Source organism: Vipera berus, assembly GCF_964194415.1.
Source record: "Vipera berus genome assembly, chromosome: 3".
In the NCBI taxonomy this organism is placed as follows: Eukaryota; Metazoa; Chordata; class Lepidosauria; order Squamata; family Viperidae; genus Vipera; species Vipera berus.
Window position 1 is genome coordinate 192,760,539 of NC_138204.1, and position 26,763 is coordinate 192,787,301.

The window sequence follows — 26,763 nt, forward strand, 5'->3', positions numbered from 1 at the left end:
CGCTTTTTCCCAAGAGCCATATTTAGGGCCTTTCCCGCCCACCATAGGTGCCGCGAAGAATTCTGGGGCATGTGGTCTTCAAGATAGGAGGCGTTGCAGGAGCTGGTCTCGAAGGCGGCTCCTTTTCGGAGAAGCGGGTACCACGCAATTGGTGGAAGGAGAGAAGCGGATTCCAGGGGAGAAGCGCCCCGCCTTCTTCCGTCCGAGCTGGAAGCCTCGTGCGACGAGGGCGCGGTAGGTGAGTGACTCTTTGGCTCCTGAATGAGCAAAACGGTAGGGCGCTTCGAAGGAAGGGAATGGAGGCTTTGGTTGCTTATGAATGTCCGCAACCGAAAAACACTGTGTGTCTGGAGAGGCGCATTGCCCTTTCTCTGTGAACTGCCCTGTAAAGAAGCTGTCTTTGTGAGAGTGAGGACGGGAGAAGTGGGTGCAGCAGTGCTTTTGAGTGCTTGCCTACGTTCATGAATTGATGCCCAATTTCAGTTGTGTGATTGATTATCCAGTGCAATAATGTTCTTTGGGGCGAGTCCATTTTCTTCCGGATTGATGATTTTTGGGTGGTAGGAAATACCTTCATTAGAATCCTGCTGATGTTCTTTCTGTTGGGTACCCAGTGAGGCTGCAGAAATTTAAATGTTAGTGAAAGGGTGCTATGGTCCCCGTTTTTCAGCACCAGTCTGGTGATTAGCAAAATCCTTTCCCTTGTTGCTTCTTTGTTAGCATTAGTACTATACTATTCCTGTACCAAAGCAGCAAAAGGTTTAGCAGCACCTTTTTACAGTATTTGTGCAGCAGCATCAAGACAGATGCTGACATATTTCCCTGCAGCTTGAGGGTAATGCATGTAAATGCAAAAGATTGTTCAGTGCATGTGACTGCAAGAGTTATCATTCACTACAACTCATTTTTTAATTTTATATTTTTGTATAAATGTTTCTGACTGCTTCCAGAGATGTGAAAAGGAAGCAGTGTGTGCACTTTATAGTTTGGGTTAATGAATTTTATGATGTTTGTACATTAGTGTTATGGTGCCATTCAATTTTGGGAATAGGTTGTTACTGTTAATTCTATAATTTTTTTAAAGTTGCTCTTTTAGTAAAGAATGTTGAAAAAATGTAAATAATGAGCAGCTTTAAAATACTGCATGTGTGTTATAACTTCTATTGTGTTTTTTGAACCACTGAAGATAAAGGCTTTTATTATGCGGCATTTTCTGCTGCAGAAATGTCAAATGCAAAACAAAAAAGAAGGGGCAAGAAAATGAAAAATCAACCTGCTAGTGTGACCTATCCCTTTGACGCTGGGCCAAGTCACAATGAAGCGTATTTTTGGAATGTAGGTGAAAGAACTCCTCAGCTGAAGAAGCAAGGTATTTATTAGATTGAGTCGCTACATCTTTGAATAATGTTCAACTTCTTAAAATAACTTTAAGAAATTTGTCAAGAGGTCTGTTAGTGGTCATTGAGAATTATTATTATTATTGCTTGTTCAAATTCACTGTCTTATAGTCTTGGAATCACAGGTAGAACATGAAGACTGAGGCGTTGCCACTTAACATTCTTCCCACTTTCAAATTATTTTTAAAGCTGTAAGAACAAACAATGTTTTTCCCAAGTTTATATACATTTCCTGGTAGTTTATTGATTGATTAGTTTGATTTTATTTATATTCCACCTTTATTTTGTACAATTCAGAGTAGCATACATATTGCTCCTGCCTGTTTCCCACAACAAAAATCCTACCGGTATGAGTTGGGCAGAGCTGAAAAAGAGTTACTGGCCCAAAGTCACCCAGCCAGCTTCTGAGTCTAAGGGAGGACTAAAACTCAGGATCTCATGATTTCTAGAGGTTTGCTACTGTCTCCTTCCAGGATATTTTTTCAGTCTACTGGAACACTTTAGGGGTCTCCCATCCAAGTACTTATTCAATCCATCACTGCATAGCTTTTTAGATCAGTCAAGGTCAGATTTCCTTCCCCTTTCCCTCCCTCGACTCTTCAGCAAGTCCCTGCAGTTTTCTTGACAAAGTTTTTCAGCAGTGGTTTGCCATTGCCTGAAGGCTAGAGAAAGTGACTGGTCCAAGGTCCTCCAGATGACTCTGGGCCTAAAGTAGAACTAGAATTCATGGTTTCCCAGTTTCTAGACTGGTATCTTAACTATAATTCCAAACCATATTGTTGTTAGTTGCAAAGTCGTGTCCAACCCATTGCGACCCCATGGACAACATTCCTCCAGGCCTTTCTGTCCTCTACCATCTTCTGGAGTCCATTTAGGCTCACGCCTACTGCTTCAGTGACTCCATCCAGCCACCTCATACTATACCATAAGCTGGGTCTTATAGTTATTCTTGATATAAATAATGTTTTACAAAATCTGTTTGATCGGTGCTGATAAACATAACTTACTTGTAAAGGGTACTACCATACAAATATATTCCGTAGTGTGGCAACATGACGAAGTATAAATCATCTCAGACTTTTTTAGAAAATGACAGAATGTATTTTTTTATACTTAATTTATCATATAGACATTTGCTGCTAAATTTTTATGTACACACCTTATTTTATAATATAAAACTTTCCCCTGATTTATCAACAGAGTTGCATTTTGAAACGTCACAACAGGGCTTCTGTCAAAAACTTTCTCATGAAATGCCAAAATGCATTACAGGTGAGTATCCAACAATAGCCATCCATCTGTGAAACTGCAGGCCGGATGCGTCATGCCAAAACCGTGCCCACCTATTGCCGGCACAGGAAAAAAAAGTCCTGATACGTCATGACACGTCATGTGACGTTGTGAGTTTGACACCCCTGATTTAAATGCTATAAAGTAGGCAAGAACAGCCACTTCTAATCTGATCTGATCTTAGACTTTGCTATGCAGTTTGTCTCCACTCCCCTGCTGTATTTTATCTATAGACCTTCCTTTGTGTTGAACTGTAAAATTATCCAGAGCAAACCTTGAGCTCATCCTTAGGATGGCCACAAGAAAAATACTGGAAGTTTTGTTTCTAGTTTTAATCAAGCGTAGTTTGCTGGACTCTATATTCTTCAGCAAGCTGATTCTTAGATTACGCAAATAGCAATTGCTTTCCCAAAACATAAGCAGACATTAGCATTGAATTAGCAGCTGCTTAAATCAATGTTGCTAAATTGTAAATGGGCAAAAACAGAAATAAAAACAGGTCAGAGAATCTTTTTTCTTGGGGAAATCTGCTTCAGAATACAGAATACTGTCTCTTTGTCAAACTTCTTTTTAAAGCAAAATATCCTTTTCCAGTGTCTCCTTTTGTGCAAGCTCGAGCTGCTGAAATTAAGGCTATGTTGAAGGCTGTTAAACAGAAATCGTCCAATACTTTGGTGTTTCAGTCCTTGCCTAGACATATGAGGAGGCGAGCTATGAGTCATAATATTAAACGTTTGCCACGACGTCTCCGTGAACTTGCCAGAATAGAAGTGAGTTTTTTTCTTTTTTACCTATTTTAGCTTTCATAATACCTTGCACGCTAGGTAATTTTTGCACACTAGATGACTAGGGAATTGAAGTCCACATAGCTTAAAGCTGCCAAGTGTTATAAGCACTGATCTAGATATCCTTCAATCTTTAACATTCTCCAGCCAACATGGCCATGTTTAGAATTCTGGAAGTTGATATATAGAGTCACCCAGGTTTGCAAAGTTTGTGTCTAGAAGAAAATGTGGGATTTCTTTTTTAAAAAAATTTAATCAAAATTTAATCACAATAAAGTGTCAAGGCAGCCTCTGTGGAATATTCAGATATCCCCCCCCCAATCTCCCACCCTTTATTTTTTGCTGGTGATTCGAACCCTTTTTGATTTTGGGGTCATTATGGCTTCTTCCCTTTCCTTCCCTGATCACAATTCACAGGCTATCTGAATTTAATAAACAGTGCAGTGAATGCTATTATTCCTTGCTTCAACAACACAGGCAGAGAAACCTGAACATCAGAAAAAAGCGCTTCCAAAGAGCAAGTGCCGCAAAGCCAGGCGCCGTCATATAAACTTAGTGCTGGAGTTCAATCGCAGGCAGAAGAAAAACATTTGGCTGGAAACACATATCTGGCATGCCAAGCGCTTTCACATGGTGAAGAAATGGGGATACTGCTTAGGAGACAAGCCCACAATGAAGAGTTATAGAGCCTGCTACAGAGCCATGACAGAACATTGCCTCCTTCAGGTACTAGGAGTGTATCCTTCTTAGTTAGCCAATCAATTTGCTCTTGCAGAAAATTGCATTCCATGGGTTCTTTCTTTGCCATGTTCAGCTGTACGTGCTGGGCACAAAAAAAACCTGAACTAGGCTGGTCTGTATCTGAGAAATTCTATGTAGTGCTGTTTTTTCAGGTCTTCAGTCATATTGGCTATAGAGTTCTCAATACAGGTAATCCTCAGGTTACAGCTGGTCACATTTAAATTAAAATGGACTCAAATTACAGTCTGGATTCAAAGTTACGACAGCGTCTTCTCCCCACCTGCAATCATGTGATATTTTGGACACTCTGTAATCAGCCTGCATTTATGACTGTTTGCAGGATCCTGCGGTCACATGAACACAATTTATGATGTTCTTTTGCTGGAAACCAACATTTACTTCTGGTTTCCGGCAAAAAAATGTCCATTCCAGACAATGGGTTTGCTTCATGACCATGGTGATTTGCTTAACAAAGACTGTAAAAAAAAATGTAAAGTCTTAACGAATGGCATGACATATGACTATAATTCTGGGCTCAATTACAGACATAAGTACCTGTATTAAAAAGCAGAATGTTGTAAAATAGGTTGATGTTTATTTGCAACAATTCTTCAGACTTAATCATTTCCTCTGAATCTCACCAGTCCAGTTTCCTGATAAGGACATTAAACTGTATTTCTTCAGATTGATCAATAATAAATTAATAAAGGAAATAGACTTGAGTGCTTGCAGTAGGAGACTGGAATAATTTTATTGGGATGTCTCACCTCGAAATGCAATTCATTCCCTTCCATTGTATGTTTTCTGTAGCCAGTTAAAACATTCTCTGCTGAAAGCTACTGAGAATTAGCAGCTGTTTTTTCTCTGGGATATGTACGTATCACTGCTTTTCTTAGGGTGATTTGTTTTGTTTTTCTTTATTCTTAGAGTTGTAAATTAAACTGGAAAAGTATGATTTTTGTAAACGATCTAGTTTTCTTATGCTTCTCTAGCAAGCCAAATTTTATTTTTTATCAAGTGAAATTCTGTAGTTTTCTTTTATATTAGGATTTATCGTACTATTGTTGTCTGGAGTTGATTGGAAAAGAGGAGACACTTTTAACAGCCCTTGCTCGAATGTGTAATGTAGATACAGGTAATGTTTCTTCAAACTATTAATAACTTATCATAAAGGATATCTACAAGAATTTAGCAGCCTATTTTCTGAATATTGTTCCTAGGGAAGAGCTCAGCGTATTTTCTATAGCCCTTTGTATTCTGGCATTTATCCTTATTCCAATATACGGTAACTTTAGAAGAAGAAAAAAACCTCTTAAGCACTTTATTTCCCATTCCCCATGACTCCTTCCTCTCTTCAAAAATAATTTGAACAGAAATGGAGTCTATTTAAAAATATATTTATGATGGGTGGATGGGTAAAAAACAATCCCACATGTTGTATTCCTTTTCTCCCTTGGCCCTCCTTTACCCTGCATTTGAACTTTCAAGGGATAGTTTGGGATAATCATTTGAATCTAGATAGACACAGTTTGCAGTACTTAGAAGCTTATTTTGAAGCGTGCTTGATGTCTCCTTTGTCAGGACCAACATTTGCAGCTATTTCTTGCCTATCTGGAAAGCGTCAAGGTTCCCTTGTGTTATACCGAAAGGATCGGTATCCTCTGGATACGCTTGGTCCAGTTACTTTCCTTTGGAAACCCAGACATGGGTCTGGTGAGACTTCTGAAAACAGGCAACTGTGGGTATGGACACACCCAGCTTTTAAGCAGGTACCGTTATTCTTGGGTGAAATATTATGAATGTTATAAATGCTTTGGGTTGGTTCATTCAATTTGTCGTTAGCCCTTCCTCTGAGTGGAAGACTGATTCAGATTATTATTATTGTTTTTCCTCAGAGGATAATGTTGATGAAAATTTTTAGTCATCCAGGTAGAGTTGTCTGGAAGTTGTGTCATGAAGGAGCCATTTAGACAAGGAGTGAAACATTTCAAACCAAAAAGTCCGTTTGCCATGACTCAACTTCCAGACTTAAAAGAGAATCTTAGCAACCAATGCAGAAAATGTTATATACATATATTGTGAAGGGAACACTTTCACTCTCTACTCTGCCATTTGGATAGTTTCACTGGAAGTTGCCTTACACCAGGTCAGGGTATTGAGGATCCAGCCCACTAATAGCTCTTTTGATTGGTTAAAAAAACCCAAGAGGGTAGGTAGTCCTACATTTCACCTATTGGCTGACTGCCCATCCTTGATTAGCTTGGATGTTCCTGAGGGAATCCTATCAAAAGACCTTTTAGAAGTCATTTGGATACATATCATTACAAATAGCTGAACAAGGCTTCATGCTGCTGCTGATAGGCGTTTTTGGAGGTCACTCAAAGGAGTTCGTTGTCTCAGAAATACAAAGACAAATATGACATTTGTCTGTGTTGGGGCCCCCTTGATTCCATATCTTAAAAGGATGGATTAATTCTGCAATTACTAGATTCCCTGATAAGGAAGTAGGATTCAAAAAGTGGTATGCGCTTGGAGCCTGAAGTATGTGATATTCATGTATAACTATGTATAATAGATAATTGCATACCAAAACGTGTTGTTCTTTCAGGGATAAATATGAAGACTAAGTCCAGAAAAACATGGCACAGCTGAAAAATAATCATAGTCTTCTAGCTACAGAGCAAATATTCCCTTCCTGGTTTATAGTCTCTTCTAAAATAATCAGGCAGAAAAACTAATGCAAAGCCACTTTTCCTTCTGGTGCAGTTCCGCCGCAGGTTTTTAAAAAGGTGTTTTATTGTCAAGTACCAACTAATGCCTTTTGGAAACATGGCTTAGTTTGGAGCAGTGTTGGTAGGCTAAATAAGGATTCTGAGAATGAAGTCCTTATGTACTATAGGTCTTCACTTTCAACCATTCCATTCCTTCCAATTCATAGGACAATACTGTTATCCTGGCAGAGATACATTAAAGATGGTTCTCAGATTTATAAGACCTTTCCCCCTAATTCTCTGTAGGGTATCCTTGCTGAATTAAAATCAGTCTTCCAGTGTTCTGAGCCTGTGGAGATATGTGAACCTGAACTTGTGGTTCCATTTTCACAAGAGGAAGACAAAATGAACATTCCTGAACGTGTTGGCCACAAACGAAAAAGGAAGGATAAATCAGGAGAAACAGTTGTCCCAGTGAAAAAGATTATTGGCGATGGAACCAGAGATCCACACCAACCATATTGCTGGTCATCACAAGCTACTGGAATTACCATAAGGTAGATATAGAACATGGCTAACTTTTCTTGACTGTTTGCAAATTTAAGCTATTTAAACTGCCTGAATAGGTACATAGATTTCTTACCTCTTTCAGTGACTTGACAATGGAGATTCTACGATATCGTTTGATAGGTCCCCTCTCACACTGCGTCCTTACAGAGGCACTCAAAGTTGCATTTGTTCATACAGTAAGTAAATCCGTAATTTCAGTATTTTTTCTTTTCGTGTTCAAGATAATATTCGGTTACGATAGTCAGCACTGCATATTCCTAGTTATAATTGTTGAATTACAGAAACATACACCTTCACAAATTGTATAAGGAGCTCGAGCTTATTTCAAATTATCTATCATACTATTGGCTTTTTAAGGAATATAGGATAATGTTGACCTTGGCAGCTTGAAAATGACTTCAACTCCCAAAATTCCCTAACTGGGGAATTGCTGGCTGGGGAACTCTAGGATTTGAAGCCTACACACCATCAAGCTGCTAGGATTGAGGAAATGTGCTCTAGCTGCTAGCATTTCTGTTTAAAACCCGAGTTTCAGATTTAAAGAACTTTTTTCAGTATTACATAATTTTTGATAACACAAAAAGTGAATATCTGTTGCTTTCCTTATCAAGAGCATGGAAGCCCATGGGTTTTGTAATGCCGTATGGTTAAACCAATACTTTTGCTCACGTTCTCATATTTTTCCTCGCTCTCTGTATCAGAGAGAGGAGCTAACTTTATTAGCTGATTATATTCTCTGTTTGAAATTAAAAGACGCTCCTGGGGAGGAAAGCAATGACAAATCTAGACAGCACACTAAAAAGCAGAGACATCACCCTGTCAACAAAAGTGCGTATAGTCAAGGCTATGGTCTTCCCAGTTACAATGTATGGCAGTGAAAGTTGGACCATAAAAAAGGCTGAGTGCCAAAGAATTGAGGCCTATGAACTATGGTGCTGGAGAAGACTCCTGCGAGTCCCTTGGACTGCAAGGCGATCAAACCGGTCAGTCCTAGAGGAGATCAACCCTGACTGCTCTTTAGAAGGCCAGATCCTGAAGCTAAAACTCAAATGCTTTAACCACCTAATGAGAAAGAAGGACTCACTGGAGAAGAGCCTAATGCTGGGAAAGGTTGAGGGCAATAGAAGAACGGAACGACAGAGAATGAGGTGGCTGGATGGAGTCACTGAAGCAGTAGGCGTGAGCTTCAATGGACTCCAGAAGATGGTAGAGGACAGGAAGGCCTGGAGGAACTTTGTCCATAGGTGTTGTGATTCAGGGTCAGCCTGTGGGTTCGGCAGTTGGGTCGGATGACTCAGATGAGGGGGAGGAGGGGGGTGTTGAAGACCTTGCTGATGATAGCCCTCAGGCAGGCCCCTCCCACTTGGTCACCATGGAGACCCAGCTGTGTGAGCCTGACAGTGTGGATGAAGATGACCCACAGCTGGCCCTGTTCAAGGACGCCCGACGCAGGAGGCAGTCAAGTAGGAGTAAGCAGAGGAAGGCAATGGGGCTTCTCGGAAGGAGGGAGAGAGAAGCCACGCCCTGAACTCTTTATAAAGGACTTGTTTGGGGAGGGCTGGTTTGCTGAAAGCAACCGCTCAGATAGTGTTTCAAAGCTCCAGTATCTTGGTACGTGTCATGTTTGTTTTTTGTAGTAATAAATTTGGCAGACGTCATTCCAGCCTCTTGCCGTTTATAAAGGGGTTGCCTTTTCTGCAGGGCCGGTAGCAAGCTGGTACAGAACAGTTTGCTTTCAGCCACCCACCCCTTACTAATATTATGGAGCAGCTACGTGCTGAGAATGCCCAGCTCACCCAGCAACTCACTTTGCTGGCAGCTCAGGTGGCTCAACTGCAAGCTCAGGTTCATGCTGCACCCTCACCATCACCCCCACCCAGGAGAAAATGCCAAGTTGCAATGCCGGATAAATTTACAGGCACTCCAGAACTGTTTCCTGCTTTCCTGGGACAATGCCAGCTCTTTATCAGCGTGAGAGCAGCTGATTTCCCCACTGACCGGGATAAGGTGGGGTTTGTGTTAAGCCTTCTTTCAGGTGATGCAGCTCGTTGGGGCACGCCTCTGCTGGCTCAACCTAGCCCATTGTTGGACAACTTTGTGGGGTTTTGTGATCATATACGTCTGATGTATGAGGACCCTATAAAGATGCAGACTGCTACTCGACGCCTGAAAGCTCTGAGGCAGGGCTATATCAGTGATTTTCGGCTGCTTAGCCAGGATTCCGCCTGGAATGAGGCTGCGCTTGTGGATGCCTTCCAGGATGGATTGTCGGAGGAGATGTTGGATGAGCTGGCCCGTGTGGATATTCCCTCAGACCTGAATGGGCTGATCCATCTCTGCCTGCGGATCGATGCTCGGTTGCAGCAGCGAAGGAGTCGCCGTGCCACCCCACAGACCCCTGCAGCCCCTGTTGTGCGTGAGCCCCCAGTTCAAAGGGAGGAGCCAATGGAGCTGGGTGCCGCCAGGTCTTGTCTATCGACTGAAATGAACAGACGACGATCGGGGGGGTTGTGTTTTTACTGTGGGGACCCTGGACATTTGGCTGCTTTTTGCCCAAAGAAGCGACAGCGGGCATCAGTGACTGAGCCTGCCCCGAGAAAGTCCCCTACTTTTCTGTCGGGAAACGCCCCGAGCCCGATCTAGACAGTGTGATAGATCAGGCGTCCCACAACAACACTGAGCGACGTCTTTCCGATGCTGCCTGTGGACCTCCACGGCATTTGATTTTGGAGGCACGTCTGATCCTTCCTGGCAAGCCAGAGGGGATTCCAGTCCATGCCCTAATTGACTCTGGGGCCACCACAAATTTTATGGACTCAGCATTTGTGGCCAAATGGGCTGTTCCCCAGTGCCCGGTGGATCCGCCCATGTTAGTGGAGACTATCGATGGTCGAGTGCTCCTGTCTGGGCCTATTACGGCCGCCACGCAACCATTATGTATGGCCATCAGTTCCCATGTGGAGGCCATCCAGTTCTGTATCACCTCAGATCTGCATTTCCCCGTGGTCCTGGGACTCGCGTGGCTCCGGGCGCATGACCCACAGATCTATTGGTCACAGAACTTGGTCACCTTCCCAAGCTTGCAGTGTGTGGACCACTCCCGCCATATCTGTGCCGGCCAGGTGGAGGGTTCCCCAGGGGTTTCCTTGCCTCCTGAACTGTCCGACTTTGCTGATGTGTTCAGCGAGACAGAGGTGGATCAATTACCCCCGCACAGGCCCTATGACTGCCCCATTGATTTAGTCCCTGATGCGCCTCTCCCAGTGGGGCGTTTGTACTCCATGTCGGACCCCGAGTTGGCTGCATTGCGGGACTTTCTGGAGAAGAATTTGGCCCGCGGTTTCATCCGGCCCTCCTCGCCAGTGTCTGCACCCGTGCTCTTCGTCAAAAAGAAGTCGGGCGAATTGCGGCTTTGCTGCAATTATAGGAAACTCAACGCCATCACGGTGCGCAACCGTTAACCTGCTGCCCCTCATCCCCGAACTCTTGGACCGACTCCGGGAGGCTAAGATCTTCACGAAACTGGATCTGCGTGGAGCTTACAACCTCGTCAGGGTTCGGCCGGGTGATGAGTGGAAGACGGCGTTTGGTACTCGCTATGGACATTTTGAGTACACGGTGATGCTGTTTGGCCTGACCAACGCCCCCGCCGTGTTTCAGCATTTCATGAATGACATTTTCCGGGATTTGTTGGATCAGTTTGTCGTGATCTACTTGGATGACATCCTGATCTACTCCCCGTCGCGTGAGGTGCACCATCAGCATCTCCATCAGGTCCTGCAGCGACTCCGAGAACATCGGCTGTTTGCCAAGTTGGAGAAGTGCCAGTTCTACCGGGTGACCATCGATTTCCTGGGTCACCGCATTTCTCCTGAGGGCATCGCCATGGAGCCGAGTGAGGTTGAGTCTTTGCAGAGTTGGCAACCCCCGCGTCGCGTGAAGGATGTTCAGCGACTTCTTGGATTTGCCAACTATTACCGAACTTTCATCCCTGGGTTTGCTGCCTTGACAGCCCCCCTCACCCGGCTCCTGCAGAAGAAGACTCGGTTCCAGTGGAACGCTCCAGAACAACAGGCTTTCCAGACTTTGAAGGAAGCCTTCATGAAGGAGCCCATCTTGAAGCATCCTGACCCGCAACGGCCGTTTGTTGTGGAGGCGGACGCCTCCGACATTGCCATTGGGGCAGTGTTACTCCAGGCAACGACGCCCAGCGGTACCCTCTTCCCTTGCGCGTACCATTCGCGAAAACTGAACCCTTCGGAGCGCAATTATACAATCTGGGAGAAGGAGCTGCTGGTCATCAAAGCGGCGTTCGAGGCCTGGAGGCATCATCTGGAGGGAGCGCGGCATCAAATCGAGGTCCGGACGGACCATAAGAATTTGGAAAGCCTGCAGACCGCTCGGAATTTGAACCAACGCCAGATCCGGTGGTCTCTTTTCTTTGCGAGGTTTGACTTCCGGGTTCGGTACATACCTAGCGGGCACAATCAAAGAGCAGATGCTCTGTCCAGGAAGCCCGAATATTCCCGAGCGGAAGACAAGCTTCTGCCCAGGACAGTGATCCCCGTCGAGTCTTTTGCTGCGGTGCGGGAGCCGGTTGATATACGGGCTCAGATCTGGGAGGCACAGCAGCAGGAGGTGTGGGTGGCTCAGCGGAAGGAGGAGGTGGGGCCAGATTCTCCTTGGACGGTCACGGATGGACTCTTGTATTATTGTGACCGGCTCTACTTTCCGGGAGGGCCACTCAGGGGACTCATCCTCAGCCAGTGTCACGATAACCCGGCGGCGGGGCATTTTGGCCTGTTCAAGACCCTGAACCTGGTCTCCCGTACCTTCTGGTGGCCCGACACGACGTCCAGTCCTATGTCACTTCCTGCATCCCATGCAGGCAGGCCAAGTCAGCGACAGGGGCCCCGCCTGGATTACTGCAGCCCTTGCCGACACCCAAAAGACCCTGGGGGCTGTGTCCATGGACTTTCTGACGGATTTACCCCCATCCTCTGGTTTTACGACAGTGTATGTGGTGGTGGACATGCTGACCAAGATGGCGCACTTCATCCCCTGTCGCGGCTTACCGTCAGCCCGCGCCACTAGTCGTATGTTCATTCAGCAGGTTTTTTCGGCTGCACGGCCTCCCTGATAGAGTCGTCTCTGATAGGGGGGCCCAGTTTACAGCCCGCTTCTGGCAGGAGTTGATGCATGCGTTGGATATCAAGATTTGCCTCTCGTCCGCGCATCATCCTCAAACTGACGGGGGAACCGAGAAGGTCATCGGTATCCTGGAACAATATCTGCGCTGCTACGTCAATCTGCAGCAAAACAATTGGGTGGACTATCTGGCCATAGCTGAGTTTGCATTTAACAATTCGCAGCACACCTCCACACAGATGACACCGTTCTTGGCCAATGTGGGATATCACCCCCAGTTTTTCCCCCTTTCTCCCGTGGACTCACCGGAGCCGGCAGCAAACGACTTCATGGCAGAGTTACAGGCGATCCATCGATTGGTGCGACGTCAGTTAGAGAAGGCCAAGGCCGATTACAAAAGGTTTGCTGATCGGTCAAGACAGGATACGCCTCCACTATCGGTGGGAGATCGGGTCTGGTTGTCCACCAGGAACCTACCGTCAACACGGCCGGTGAGAAAGTTAGATCACCGATATTTAGGACCGTTCCCAGTCGAGGCTGTCATCAATCCGGTCGCCTATCGCTTAACTCTGCCACGTTCCCTGCGCGTGCACCCAGTCTTTCATCGGTCTCTGTTGGTCCCCGAGCAACCGGCCTGTCCACTCCGCCGAGCGGAACCTCCCCCATCAGGACCTCGTGATGGAGGCAGCACCCCCGAGTACGAGGTCGCCAGCATCAGGGATTCCCGTTGGCTGAAATGTCGTTTCCAGTACCTGATTGAATGGAAAGGTTACGGACCAGAGGACTTCACCTGGGAAGACGTGACCGCCGTTCATGCCCCGGCGTTGGTGACCGCTTTTCATGAACAATTTCCATCTCGACCGCATCCGGATCGGCAGACCCAGGGGAAGGGCCCTGCGGTGCGGGATAGTGTTGTGATTCAGGGTCAGCCTGTGGGTTCAGCAGTTGGGTCGGATGACTCAGATGAGGGGGAGGAGGGGGGTGTTGAAGACCTTGCTGATGATAGCCCTCAGGCAGGCCCCTCCCACTTGGTCACCATGGAGACCCAGCTGTGTGAGCCTGACAGTGTGGATGAAGATGACCCACAGCTGGCCCTGTTCAAGGACGCCCGACGCAGGAGGCAGTCATGTAGGAGTAAGCAGAGGAAGGCAATGGGGCTTCTCGGAAGGAGGGAGAGAGAAGCCACGCCCTGAACTCTTTATAAAGGAGTTGTTTGGGGAGGGCTGGTTTGCTGAAAGCAACCGCTCAGATAGTGTTTCAAAGCTCCGGTATCTTGGTACGTGTCGTTTGTTTTTTGTAGTAATAAATTTGGCAGACGTCATTCCAGCCTCTTGCCGTTTATAAAGGGGTTGCCTTTTCTGCAGGGCCGGTAGCAGGCTGGTACAGAACAATAGGGTCGCGATGGGTCGGAAATGACTTCGCAACTAACAACAACAAATTCTCTGTTTATTCCTCTGATCACTAGGACCTGGATCCTACAGATCCTGAAATTAATAGTTGGTGGGTAGAAAACTGCAAAAGTTCTAATTGGGTATCTCTCCATCATCGTCAAGAGACTATCTTTGAAATGATGCAAGGTAAGTCTAATAATATTCCTTATATCTTTCTATAGGTGAAGCCATTAGTGGATTCCTAATATTTTTAGGATAGCTCTGTGTAGTAGAGGGCATTATAGCAGTCTACATGAGATGGCTAAAACGTAAGTGACAAGGAGCATGACTGAGAAAAATCTGTAACTGAGACCCAAGATAAAGCTGTGCAAAGGCCATCCTAGCTACATCTGTGATTTAAGGCAGGAACTGTGAATTCAGAAGGATTCCTAGATTATGAACTGATCCTGGAATCAAAAGCCTTCCACCCTTTAAGCCACTCTATTGCTGGGATTGAGCCTCTCTTTTGAAACAATCGAATGGCAGAATGAGCCAATTGGGATTACTGTTTTGGGTTTAATTTTGGAAAAAGTCTTCAATATCACAGCAAGGAAAAAGTTACTTATCTGTTCTTCCTCTTTTGCTAGGTACAATCTATGTAATATAAAGTTAACAAATGTTTATTTTTAAATTTTCATCTATTTTGTATATTTTAAGGTTTAGCTTCCTCAGACATTCCATCCGGCACTGTACTGGGCTTGACCGTTGGCGACCCTCGAGTGAATTTACCAAAGAAGAGATCGAAATCCATGCCAAATCCAGCAAAATACCAAGGTTACGTATCGTGTCCACAATGTAACAAAATATAACCTGTATCATATCAGGTTAAGTTTATGTGTTTTTAAAATTGCCATGGGACATCTTAAGACCTCGAATTCAAGTAGATGTGTCCAGGCCCGAAAGCATTATCTAGAGAACAGAGTGGTGAGGAAGGGGCGTGGCACCAAACTGGTCTTGTGCTCAGTGGAAGCCTCTGTTAAATGATACAGATGATCCAGGTTCGAATCCTGGCGAGGCCAACAGGTGCCATCACCCAAGATAATAACTCTTTGTTTCTATCTGCTTAAATTATTCCAGAAATAGATATTTTAAGAGAAGTCTTAAGAGTTCCTGGCAGATATTGCTTGCTTTACTGTAGAAACTTTTTCTTTTCTATAATTGGAGTAAATAATCATCGGTTGATAATGGCAAGCTGCAGCTTGGAATTAGATTCTTAAGACTATGATTTCCCTTTTAACATTTATTTGCTCACAGTAGCTCATGGTTTATTTAGCAGTGCAATTTTAACAATCTGTTTACCCTTTTGCATTTTGCCATCTGTCTTCCTAAAGGTATCGCTACATTACTTGTTATAGGTAATTGATAATCAAAGACAATAATACAGTGAAATCTGCAGTGCAATCATAAAGACTGAAGTAACCATTAAGGCCACCATGTCCAGGCCTTTGCTCAGTGCAGGAATAACTGAGGATCCCAACTCGATGTTCCTCTAGGCTGTGTCAAAAGTCATGCAATGAAGACGTTACCCTACTTTCCAGCAATGCTTTACATCAGCTCTTAATTGCTCTTAATAGTTCGGAGATTTTTTCCCCTAACATTCTACTTGAATCAGTTTCCTTACATCTTACATTACAAACTTTTTAGACTTGGAACCTGCAGTTTGTTCCCCCATTCAGGTAGATTGGCAGAATATTTTCCATCTGTTTTAGGGGTTTTCAGGGTTTTAAATATGAAAAGGAGTGGAATGCTCTGGAAGGCAAACAACTACCATTTCTACTCTTTTAAAAAATTCTCCCAAATCAGACTAACAAAACGGTCAAATTCTAATGGTGCTTTTCATCCCTGGGTGAAAGGAAGTTTGAGGGTATAAATTGGAGTGGCTTGGTTGCCCATTTATTGTTCAGGACAAAAGCATCAGTGAAATCTTGCCTTTTGCTACCACATATTAGCTGTGTGATTTGAGACCTCAGCAATGCTGCAGCAGGCCCTGTGTTGTCCAGTTTGGTTGATCTTAAACTAATATTCCATTTTTCCCCCCTGTAAAATGATAGACAACAGACCTTAGCATCTTCATTATACCATTTTAGATATTAGAAATGCAAATAGAGCCCTCTTCAATTTTCTCATTCCTGGTTCCTTCAATCTTTTATTTAGAGCAATGGCCCGCAACCTTTTGGGCACCAGGGACCAGTTCTGTGGAGAGAGGTTTTTCCGCAGACCAGGGGGTGGGCGTGGTTTCACATGCTGCCTGCACCCCACAGATGGGGCTTCCCTTGTTTGTGTGGCTCGGATTTTGACATGCTGCAGCCCGGTATCTGCCCATGGCCCGAACTTTGGGGATCCCTGATTTAGATCACTTAGTTTCTAGTCTCCAGATCATCTGAATTACCATTCTTTGAATCTGTTCCAGTTTGTCTGAATCTGTTTTAAAATGTGGTGCCCAGAACTGGACACAGTACTTGAGGTGGGTTCTAACTAATGCCGAATAAATTATGAATTTCACTTTCAAGATTTGGAAATTGTACTTCTATTACTGTGGCCTAAATTTGCATTTGCTCTTTTTGCAAATTTATTTTGTTATTCAATCATCGTTCATTAACCACTTTTGCAAATTCTTTTTCACAAGCGACATTATCAGGCCAAGTATCCTCAATTCAGACTTGTGTATTTAATTTCTCTTTCCTAAGTAAAAGACTTGGCATTTGGCTCTATCATCTATTACAGGTAGTCCTCAGGTTACAACCATAATGGGGCTTGCTGATTATAGTTGTAACCAGGGCTTTTTTTCTCATAGAACGCTCAGAACGGAGTTCCGGCACCTTTTTTGGATGGAACCTTGTAGGGTAGGCAAGGCAGGTTGTATGACGTGTGAGTTCCGGCACCTTTTTCTTTTACAAAAAAAGCACTGGTTGTAACAATCATTTTATGAGTGTCTTTATGATGTTCGTTAAATGAACCCATGATTTGCTATGGTATGGTTTTGGCCAAAAATGAAAGTGACAGTTTCTGGCAAAACTGTTGTAAAACATGGTTGCATGTAAACAGCTGTAAATGTTGCTGTGTTGCCATGTGTCTGAAGTGTGGTCAAATTACCATGGTTAAGATTCCAACCATCTGATATTCAGATCCAGGTTGCAAGTCCCCCTTTTCAAGTAGGTCATAACTTCATAATTAGTGATCGGTTGTAAGTCAAGGACTACCTGTATTTCAGTCTTTCTCCAATCAGCAAGATTATTTTAAATTTTATTTATTCTTTCTAGAATACTAGCCATCCCACTTTATTTTGTGCCACCTCTATATCTGGTCCATCTTCCTCTCCAAAATAATTAATAAAAATACAGGATCCTGACTCAGAGCCGTATTGCACTGAGCTCTTCTTGAGCATAATTTCTGACTCTTCTGTGTATCTCTTTAATTGTCATGCATCCAAGCCCATATTTAATTAGTTTGCGCATCCTAATTTTGTGCAGTATCTTGTCAAATGATTTGTTGAAATTAAGGTATTACAGCATCCTGGCAGTTTACTGAAGAACTTACCTAACCAAAAGTGAAATAAATGCAACAAGACTTGTTTTTGATGAGTCATGCAGATTTTTATTAAAAACTATGTGCTGACTGATTCCTTTATTATCTTAGAATTTCCTGAGATATACTGTCAGACTGATTGGTATGTGGTTTTCAGATGTTTTAAGATAGGGACAACATTTGCTGTCCTCCAGTCATCTGGCATTTCATTCACTCTCTATCTTTTTGCACAAAAGCTTTTTTAGCTCTCATCTGAGATACTTCAACTAGAAAAACAAGGATGACTGTTGAAGTGTTTAAAAATTCACTTAATGACAGAGTATTCGCCAACACATTTGGCTATGTAATTAGGAAGGAATACATATAGTCTTCATATCTTAAATGCTGAAGGTCAGAGGGGCACTTTTACTGGATAAAGCTAAAATTGAAGTCACAAATTCCCATTTTTTAATAGCTGCAATTAAAAGTGTTATGTAGAATATATACTAACTTCAGAGTGCACTGTAATTAAGATGTCAGTTCTACAGCAACTTGTAAAGTTTTTGTGGAATTAATGAGGAATCATTAATGAAGAATCTACTAGAGATACATATATTATCAGAATTATTTCTCCTAGCTACTAATTTGCATACTTTTCTACTTGTACAATATAATGGTAGCCTTTCCATGATGACAAGATTCTCTTTTTTTCTTTTCTTTTAGAAGATAAAGTTAAACAACTGATGTTAGAAGGTGTATCTGAAGAATGTGCTCAGAGCTTTCTTTGGGACTCCAATGTCCGTAAGAGCGTCACAGACCATAAAATGTCAGAACAGGTAGCTTTCACTATATTAACAATCCCCATTCCTAAATCTCCATGTTTATGCAAAAAATTATAAGCTGATTTTTTTCCTAGGTAATTTGCATTTCTGTCTAGTGGGTTTGCTGTAATAGATCATTGAACTTAGATTTAAAAAAAATACAGTAAAAATCTTGTCTAGTCCGCAAGCTTTCCTTGGGTGAGTGAACTTGTGTTTCTGTAGCTCCTTATCTGAGTCTACACAAAAGTTGTTATAACGCCATTCATGTGTAACATGGCTCTGTTCAATTTGCATGTTATCCCACTTTCTGTGGGTCTTTTGTATCTTCCACAACATTAAGTACTGTTTGAGACCTGCAATGTCTATTAATATGCTTATAAATCAAAAGTTTCTGTTACATTTTACATGTCTCTGTGGGTGTTGACTAAGTTATAGTATGATGTCCTTTCCGCCCATCTAATCAGTTGGTTAACCTCCATCAACAAGAAATACTTCTGCTGATTTAAGCATTACATTCTTCCTGTCTTGCCTCTGAGGACTCAAATAATATATATAGGACATCTAAATAATACTGGTAACCAGACTCATACCTGCTCAGCTACAACATCTCATGTTCTCCCCCATCTATGTTTTGTAATATGTTAACATGGAAGTTGCACACTACAAAGAACAGTTATGTTCACTGGAGGACTGCCAGGGATGACAACTACGTTCCAACCATATATTTGCAGTGTTTTGTTCCCTTTCTCTCTTATATTTTTCAGTCCTCTTGCAGGTAGTCCTCAACTTATGACCACAACTGAGCCCAATATTTCTGTTGTTAAATGAGACATTAGTTAAGTGAATTTTTTCCCCATTTTAGCACCTTTCTTGCCACAGTTGTTACGTGAATCACTGCAGTTGTTAAATTAGTAACACACTTGTTAAATGAATCTGGCTTCCCCATTGACTTTGCTTGTCAGAAGGTTGCCAAGGGTGATCACATGACCCCTGGGATACTGCAACAGTCATAAATATGAGTCAGTTACCAAGAGTTTGAATTTTCATGGGATCCTCCAATGGTTGTAAGCGTGACAAATGATCGTAAGTCACTTCTTTCAGTGTCATTGTAACTTTGAATGGTCATTAAATGAAAGGTTTTAAATTAAGGGCTATCTGTACTAACTACACTGGGTAATTCTGGGAGTTGCAGTTCTCAATGTATCACAAGAAGGTTGGGCAAGGCTGCTCCAGCCAATCCAAATGCATTTGTGACTGCCCTGTTTTTTACCCACATACTAATGTTATAATAAAACCTGCTGAGTGTTTTATTTTCATATAATATAGCTGCTAATCAGTACTGGTTCCCAGAAAATACATTCAGAATGTCTGCTTTATCTTTGTGCCCCAGCTTCTGAAATTAGCTTTGCTTTAACTTCAGCAACTTATAGGGATATCTGTGATATTCAGTATCTCTTAAGAACTTTCATGGAGGCTAGAGGCAAATGAAGCTTTGCATACTTGCCTGCCTCTTTGGTGGCCTGGTTCCTGTGGCCTGACAGCGGTCCGCAGCCCCAGGGTTGAGGACGCCTAATATACAGTGCACTTAACAAGCTCTGATTTATTTTTGAAATATCTTTGAATCCAAACTTCACAGCACTTTGTCCTCCTTTTTCCTCCCAGGATTTGAATAATCTGAGAAGTAAACTTTTGGTACCAGGATCTCACCTTGATTTGGGTCTGCGAGAATCCAAGATTCCTATACTTCTGGTTCAACAGCCTGGAAAAATGCTTGGAGTTGATCGATTAGGATGGGGAAGTGGCTGGGATATTTATCTGCCCAAAGGTTGGGGCATGGCCTTCTGGCTGCCTTTTGTAAGTGATGTTTCAAAGTGAAATAAGGAGAAATTAACATAAATTATGTATTATGTAACCTCACGATGCTTGGTGCTCCAAGAAGAGTTTGCCTTGTATTTTCCATTGAAAGTTCATATATACTTTTACATATGACTGTAACTTCTTTTCCAATTTTATTGTGGAAACAAAGGGAAGAACAGTCTAACATGCATGCATGCATGTATTTATTTTCTTAAATCAGGTGTGCTCCTTTTTCCACAGAAAAATACAGGGTAACTTTAAGTTAATGTAAAAATTCTTTACATTCATAAAATTGTAAGTTAATTCAAAAGTTATTTTTATAATATACAGCATATACACAATGCAAACATTTATTGGCAAGCTGAGCATCCATATTTGCAAATATGTTAGTAAATAACAATAGAGATTTTCCCCATAAGATATAAAAGAACTTCTGTATTTCTTTATCTAACCCATGCTTGCATATACAGTAGATATTATAGTGTAAGTTTCGTGAAGAAAATCTAAAAGTGCAAAAATGCAACCCCAAAGTAGCAACAGATATAAATCTAGAATAACTGTTTTTAATTTAAATGGAGTATTTTAAATGTAAATAATTGTACTCAAGAATGTAAGTAAACTGAACATGTGAAAAAAGTAACATACTTTTTCACCACATTTTTTAACCTTTACCCATGGAACATAGGTAAGAAAACCAAAAGTGAAGGCATTTTGTTGATTCCATATTAAACTGAGTGAGAATAATTTTTATCTTACCAGCATCCGAGACCATGTCATTGTCTTGCCTTGTAGATATATCAAGGTGCAAGAGTCGGTGGCTTACAAGAAGCTTTGAAACACTCCCTGTATAAGGGGACACCCCATGTTCCTCATGATTATCCAGACTGCCCTGCTGGAAGCCAGTTTGCAAAAGAACTAGAGGAGAATCTCCTTGAGAAGTTTAAAAGGTAAACATCTCACTGAGGTGTTACGATCAAGACACCTGGTCCTGCAACATGCAGTAGCATTTTATTAGCCTGTTGTGTGCACTAGAAGGATGATGGTGATGATGATGTTTATACTTTTTCCCCTTCCAAATAAAGAGCCCTAAATGGCTTGGGTCCGGGATATTTGAAGCTCCCTTCGTCCTGTGCGCTCCCACAGGGAGGGCCTTCTCTGTGGGTGCGCCTGCCCTTTGGAACCAGCTGCCCGTAGAGCTCAGGACTGCCCCTGACCTTCGTTCATTCTGCCAGGACCTGAAGACCTGGCTCTTTGAGCTTTCCGGCCAGGACTGAGAATTTTAATTTTAATTTTATTTTAATAGGGTTTTAATTGGAGTTTAACAGGGGTTTTATTTTATTCAAGGACTAAATTTAATTATTTTAATTGTTCTTAACTTTTGTAATTTGTATTGTTATTTTAAATACCTTGTGAACCACCCTGAGTCCTACGGGAGAAGGGCGGTATATAAGTCCAATAAACATAAACATAAACATAAACATAAACATAAAGATAAAATAAATGTAGACAGCCATATTATGGATGGTATCATGAGCATATTTATTTGGAAATTAGTCTCTAAAATGTGCTCATTTGCAATAAGTAGCTACAAGTCAATTTCTTCCTAGTTTGGGAATGCTTGGAACCCCACTCTTGAAGCTATTTGGGGATTTTTAGAAGTAGTCTGTTGGGTACCACATGAGGGCGGACATAATTCCTTTTACATTTACAGAATTTATGTGAGTGTATAAAGTAGCCACTTAGAGGTTTCCACTGTGTTTTTATGATGGAGCCACACGCATTAGTGTGCCATAACATCTAGATTCAGCAGCTGTTGGGATCAGAGATGATTTAGAATGAGCCATAGTAGTAAGGAGTGAATTCATTCTGGCATATTTGGAAGTATCTTAATATGAAAGCCAGCTCAGTGTTGAGAAAATGAAATCTCGCTGTTCATAACATAACTAGGATATGATGAAAAATGTCCAGTGTTAAAGCTTCTGATTTTATCAGGTATCTGCGTGGACATAAAAGATTTTTTTTATCGTCTGTTATACATGCAAACATGTGTCTTGCAGCTCAGTATGTAGCTGAAGAGGAAAACAATTTTAAAAATATATTTATGTTTTTGTGGGAATAGATAACTTCATATTGTATTATGGGCTTTGTTGCAAAATAGAAAGTTTTTTTTTAATCATAGGCGACCTCCTGCAAAAAGAGCCAATTATATTAAACACGGGACCTTGGCTCCATTCCTCTGTCCATGGGATAAACTCGCACAGGATTGGGAGACTAGATACAAAGTCCCTACGAACACTATGCAGATATCAGCTGTGGACAGGGAAGACTGTGTATCTGAAGAACAGGTCCTTGGTGGTCCCAGCTCTACAACAAGTATGGTAGATGCTCCAACAAGCAAAGCAGACCAGCAAATAGATGCATCCTGTCAAATCATGCAAATGGAAAATGACGAAAAGGCAATAGATCCATGCAAAACAGATGAAGTCATTTCAAATCCGGCCTTCTGTATTCTCAGGTATGTAAAACAAATGTGTGCCGTATCAATCACTCTCGGGTAATTAACTGCATTGAATCCCTACAATGCAGAGCAAATGTAGAGCAAATCATCATCTTCAGGATACAAAATTTTCACTTTAGCCTAGGTAGATCTTTCTGCTTACTGACTTTTCTTCAGTTGTCTGAGTTAAGGAACTGTTGTAAAATGTTGTCAGAATAGCACAATTGTTGAGTTTCTGCATCTTTTCCCTGCCATTCCTTATGCACATAAAGAAATACCTTAGGATGGAATGTCAATAGCAAGAACTACATACTCTTTGCTACTCTTTAGATTGGGGTCCCCAACCCCTGGTCCGTGGACTGGCACTGCCAGAAACTGGTCCGCGCAAAAAGGCAAAGCCCCATCCACGGGATGCAGGAAGCACACAAAACCACGCCCCCTCTGGTCTCTCTGTGGAACCAGTCCCTGGTACCCATAAGGTTGGAGGCCTCTGCTTAGATATTTTAAAGGTTGAGATGCCAAACTTGCACCCATCCATTTTACTAAATTCAAACACGTACTTAGAAATGTGAACTTCATTTGTGCATAGAGCATATACTATTATTTTATTATTTACCATGTATGTTAGTACAGAACAGAGGAAAGCAACATGCAGGTCACATGGAACTCTGTCCTTCCCACATTTGCCACCCCCAAGCCCCTTAGAGTGATGCAGTTGAGGTTGATGGAGGAAAGGCCCAGCATGCCAAAGGATTCACTCTACACATTGATCTAGAAATTAATGATATTTTGCCCAGCATATTGTGTGAAACCAGATTATATGTTTACCTGTTGAATAATAGTAATTAATAATAATCTGCAATGATACCTTTAACACCATAAGACCAGAACATCTGCCTATCCTAGGTCCTTGGGAAGGACTCGATAGGTGGATAAAAATGCCAAATCCAATCTGACTGACTGTACAACCAATCATAATAAAGTGGTAGTTACATTTTATGTCTCCTTTAAGAGTTCAAGATGGTGTACCTAGCATCCTTTCCTCCATTTTCCACACAGCAATCATCTTATGAGGTAGTTGGACTAAGAGTAATTGGGCCAAAATCTTCCAGTGAGCTTCTGTCCCTGAGGGTGGACTTGAACCGACTCCCCCTGGTTCTGGTTTGTTGAGTGAACCCAGAAAATTAGATTAATTCATAAGTCTTGATTTAGTTAACAATAGGTCACAGCAAGATAAAAAAAATATCAATGAAATATTTTAAACTTTGAACAAATTCTCTTCCCTGAAGTCAAAGTAAATACAGTCTACACATATGCAAGCCTAGAAAGTTTGGAAGTAATATTGTAACAATCTTTAGCACTTAGACTTATATACTGCTTTACAGCACTCTCTGAGCAGTTTACAGAGTCGGCATATTGTCTTCAACAATCTGGGTCCTCATTTGACCGACCTCGGAAGGATGGAAGGCTGAGTCAAGCTTGAGTCGTTCAGAATCGAACTCAGATGTGTGGGCAGAGTTAGCCTGCAATATTGCATTTTAACCACTGCGCCACCATGACTCTTATTAATATCTCATACAATGAATTCAATTATCTTGAGTGCTCATCCTCTTATTTTATTTATTATTTTATAGCCAAAAGAAGCGTTAATGGCCTATGGAGCATCCAGGTTTTCCAGAAAGAGAAAAACACTTTACATTTTATTATTTTTAAGTGCAGTTTATGTACCACTCCATCTCCCTATAGGTTTTACATAATTTAATATATTTGGATATAAATGCTGCACATGAGAGTACATGAAGAAGAAAAATACAATGAAGTGAGAAGGTGGAAACATGGAATAAATTATTCTACAAAAACATAGTTGGTTAGAGTCTGAACTGAGAGCTTTCCATATTCTCCCAAGTTCTTAAATGTTTTATTTTATTTTTTCTTAAACTAGAAAAATATAATCTATTATATCCTTTCAACAGGACCAGAAAATTATTAAGGCAAATATCATTTTGGTGTCATCCTACATCTGGCAAAAGGCGGTACCGACAGCATCATGCTTCTAAGTTGAATGAGAAAGAACTGGCTGAAGATACCCTATTGTCTATTAATCAACATTATCCCAGGGCCCTAGTGTGGGTGAGCTTGTCCCTTCTCAGAAAAGGTAATCCTGAATTGCACACAATGATTTGCATTCCAGCAAAGGATGACTTGCTTCAGCTCGACAGAGACCAGCACTTTTGTGGCCCTCAGGAACCTAAGCACAAGGACCAATTTAAAAGCAAGCTGTTGAAACGAAAGGAAAGAAGAAAGAAAGCAAATGATGGGAAGGTAACAGAAAAGAGTGCCTTGAAACCCTTGAATGGAACAGCAGATAAACAGGAAAATCTAGTTTTGGGGTTATGGCCTCACCCTCTACCAGATGTTGTATCTCACTGTTCCAGAGTTCTCTTAGGCTTTGTCACTCAAGGGGACTTCTCATTAGCCTCTGGCTGTGGTGAAGCTCTTGGCTTTGTAAGTCTGACAGGTTTGCTGCAAATGTTGATTGATCAGCCGGCAGACAAGAAGGGGCTTGTACTGTTGAGAAATCCAGCTTCATTACAGTACAGATTTGCTAGGCTTACTGTTGAAGTTTAATCTGCCTTGAACTTCAATATAATATTTAAGAGTACTAAAGACAACGTGCAGTAAACATACAAAGTTTTCCTCATTTAGACTCAAGCCTTCCAAAAATGAATGCCACCTTTGTTTATATGTAACATGAAACAGGCTTTAAAAACCCGTGTCCATGTTTGATTCAAGTACCCATTTCCATTATTCAGGGGGATATAAATTTTCTGAAAATATATACATGCGTTTAAAAGTTGCTTTAAAAGCAACTGGCATTCACTGTATGTTTAAACAAGGGATACCTCCCCATTGCCTGAAACTGCTAGCATTGACATTTTAAATAATATTCTTTTGAATATATTGCTAGAGCTGGGATTGGATTATGAAATCCATGTAGAAGAGTTCTACCCGAAAATAGCACGATGGTACAATATTACTTTTCATATTTGTCTGAATCTGACACAACATTGAATGAAACCAAAATTAATAAAGTTATGGACTGCTAACTGCATGAAGGATTGGGCTACCCATTTTAGCCTTAGCTGTTCTGAACAAATTATACTTACCTATGTAGTTATCTTCTATTCTGGAGAAGTCTTCACAATGTTCAGGAGAAGATAACTTGGCTTCTCTTTCAAACTGTGCCATTTTTCATGATTGGAAAGTGAAATTGCATTACTTGACTTTAAAGGCAAACTATTTTGTCTGGAATGATCAGTACCATTCACCAGTCAGCATTAGAATGTTTTAAAGGCAATAAACATTCTTACAACAGAAGATCAGTGTCTGTGTCTGTGTCTGTATGTGTTGTATTTGAATTCTCACAAGAAGATAAATTGTGAAGTTTTCGTCCTCCTTCCAAGGATGGCTCTGTTACTTGGTATAGAAATGGTTGAATTCCTTACATGATTTCAAGTTGTTGAATTCTGATCTTAAATAATATTTGAGGTTTTGTTTAAGATGTAGAAGAATTACCAATAACATGTATGTGTGTTTGAAGATTTGAATCAAACCATAATGGAAAATATATAGTAGAGGCACTGTCACATTTTAACAGCCAAAAAGAATGAAATGAACCTTTCTATGATGTTGGGAATTTAAGTCTTACTTGAATCATAAGCTTTATTTTATATTAAGATGGATAACAACACATATGCATGGACTCTTGGTTTTAAATATTTACATTCATTTTGATGGATTTAACTTTTTTGGCCTTGATCTTCCTTTGATGAAAGAGCCACTTTTTCAAACAATGTTCAGCTATTTTTTAGTATAATTCTGTAAGGACATGTTTTTTTCATTGGCAACACAAATGTATGCTAAGACAGTACATGAAACAGATGTATCTTGTTCTCTTTTTAAAGATTCTGTTAAATTTTTATTATATAAATACCATAATTTTTGTTTAAAT

General features: G+C 41.6%; 1 protein-coding gene across 1 annotated transcript; it reads left to right on the plus strand.

Annotated features, from left to right (window-relative positions):
* Positions 1–139: 139 nt before the first annotated feature.
* On the plus strand, positions 140–26,108 carry POP1 (POP1 homolog, ribonuclease P/MRP subunit). Its single transcript, XM_081325344.1, has 16 exons — positions 140–238; positions 1,223–1,369; positions 2,598–2,669; positions 3,282–3,457; positions 3,950–4,198; positions 5,261–5,348; positions 5,795–5,982; positions 7,231–7,481; positions 7,577–7,670; positions 14,108–14,219; positions 14,730–14,846; positions 18,300–18,412; positions 20,060–20,251; positions 21,047–21,201; positions 22,434–22,769; positions 24,725–26,108. Exons 2-16 carry the CDS (start codon positions 1,225–1,227, stop codon positions 25,377–25,379), a joined length of 2,943 nt encoding a protein of 980 aa, XP_081181470.1. The 5' UTR covers positions 140–238; positions 1,223–1,224; the 3' UTR covers positions 25,380–26,108.
* Positions 26,109–26,763: the final 655 nt, after the last annotated feature.

What these genes read in the sequence shown, in the direction of transcription:
- POP1 (XM_081325344.1), top strand. Translation starts at nt 1,225, where the DNA reads ATGTCAAATGCAAAACAAAAAAGAAGGGGCAAGAAAATGAAAAATCAA. An exon ending in TCCTCAGCTGAAGAAGCAAG is followed by an intron (nt 1,370 to 2,597) that starts GTATTTATTAGA and finishes ATTTATCAACAG; the next exon opens with AGTTGCATTTTGAAACGTCA. An exon ending in GCTACTGGAATTACCATAAG is followed by an intron (nt 7,482 to 7,576) that starts GTAGATATAGAA and finishes TACCTCTTTCAG; the next exon opens with TGACTTGACAATGGAGATTC.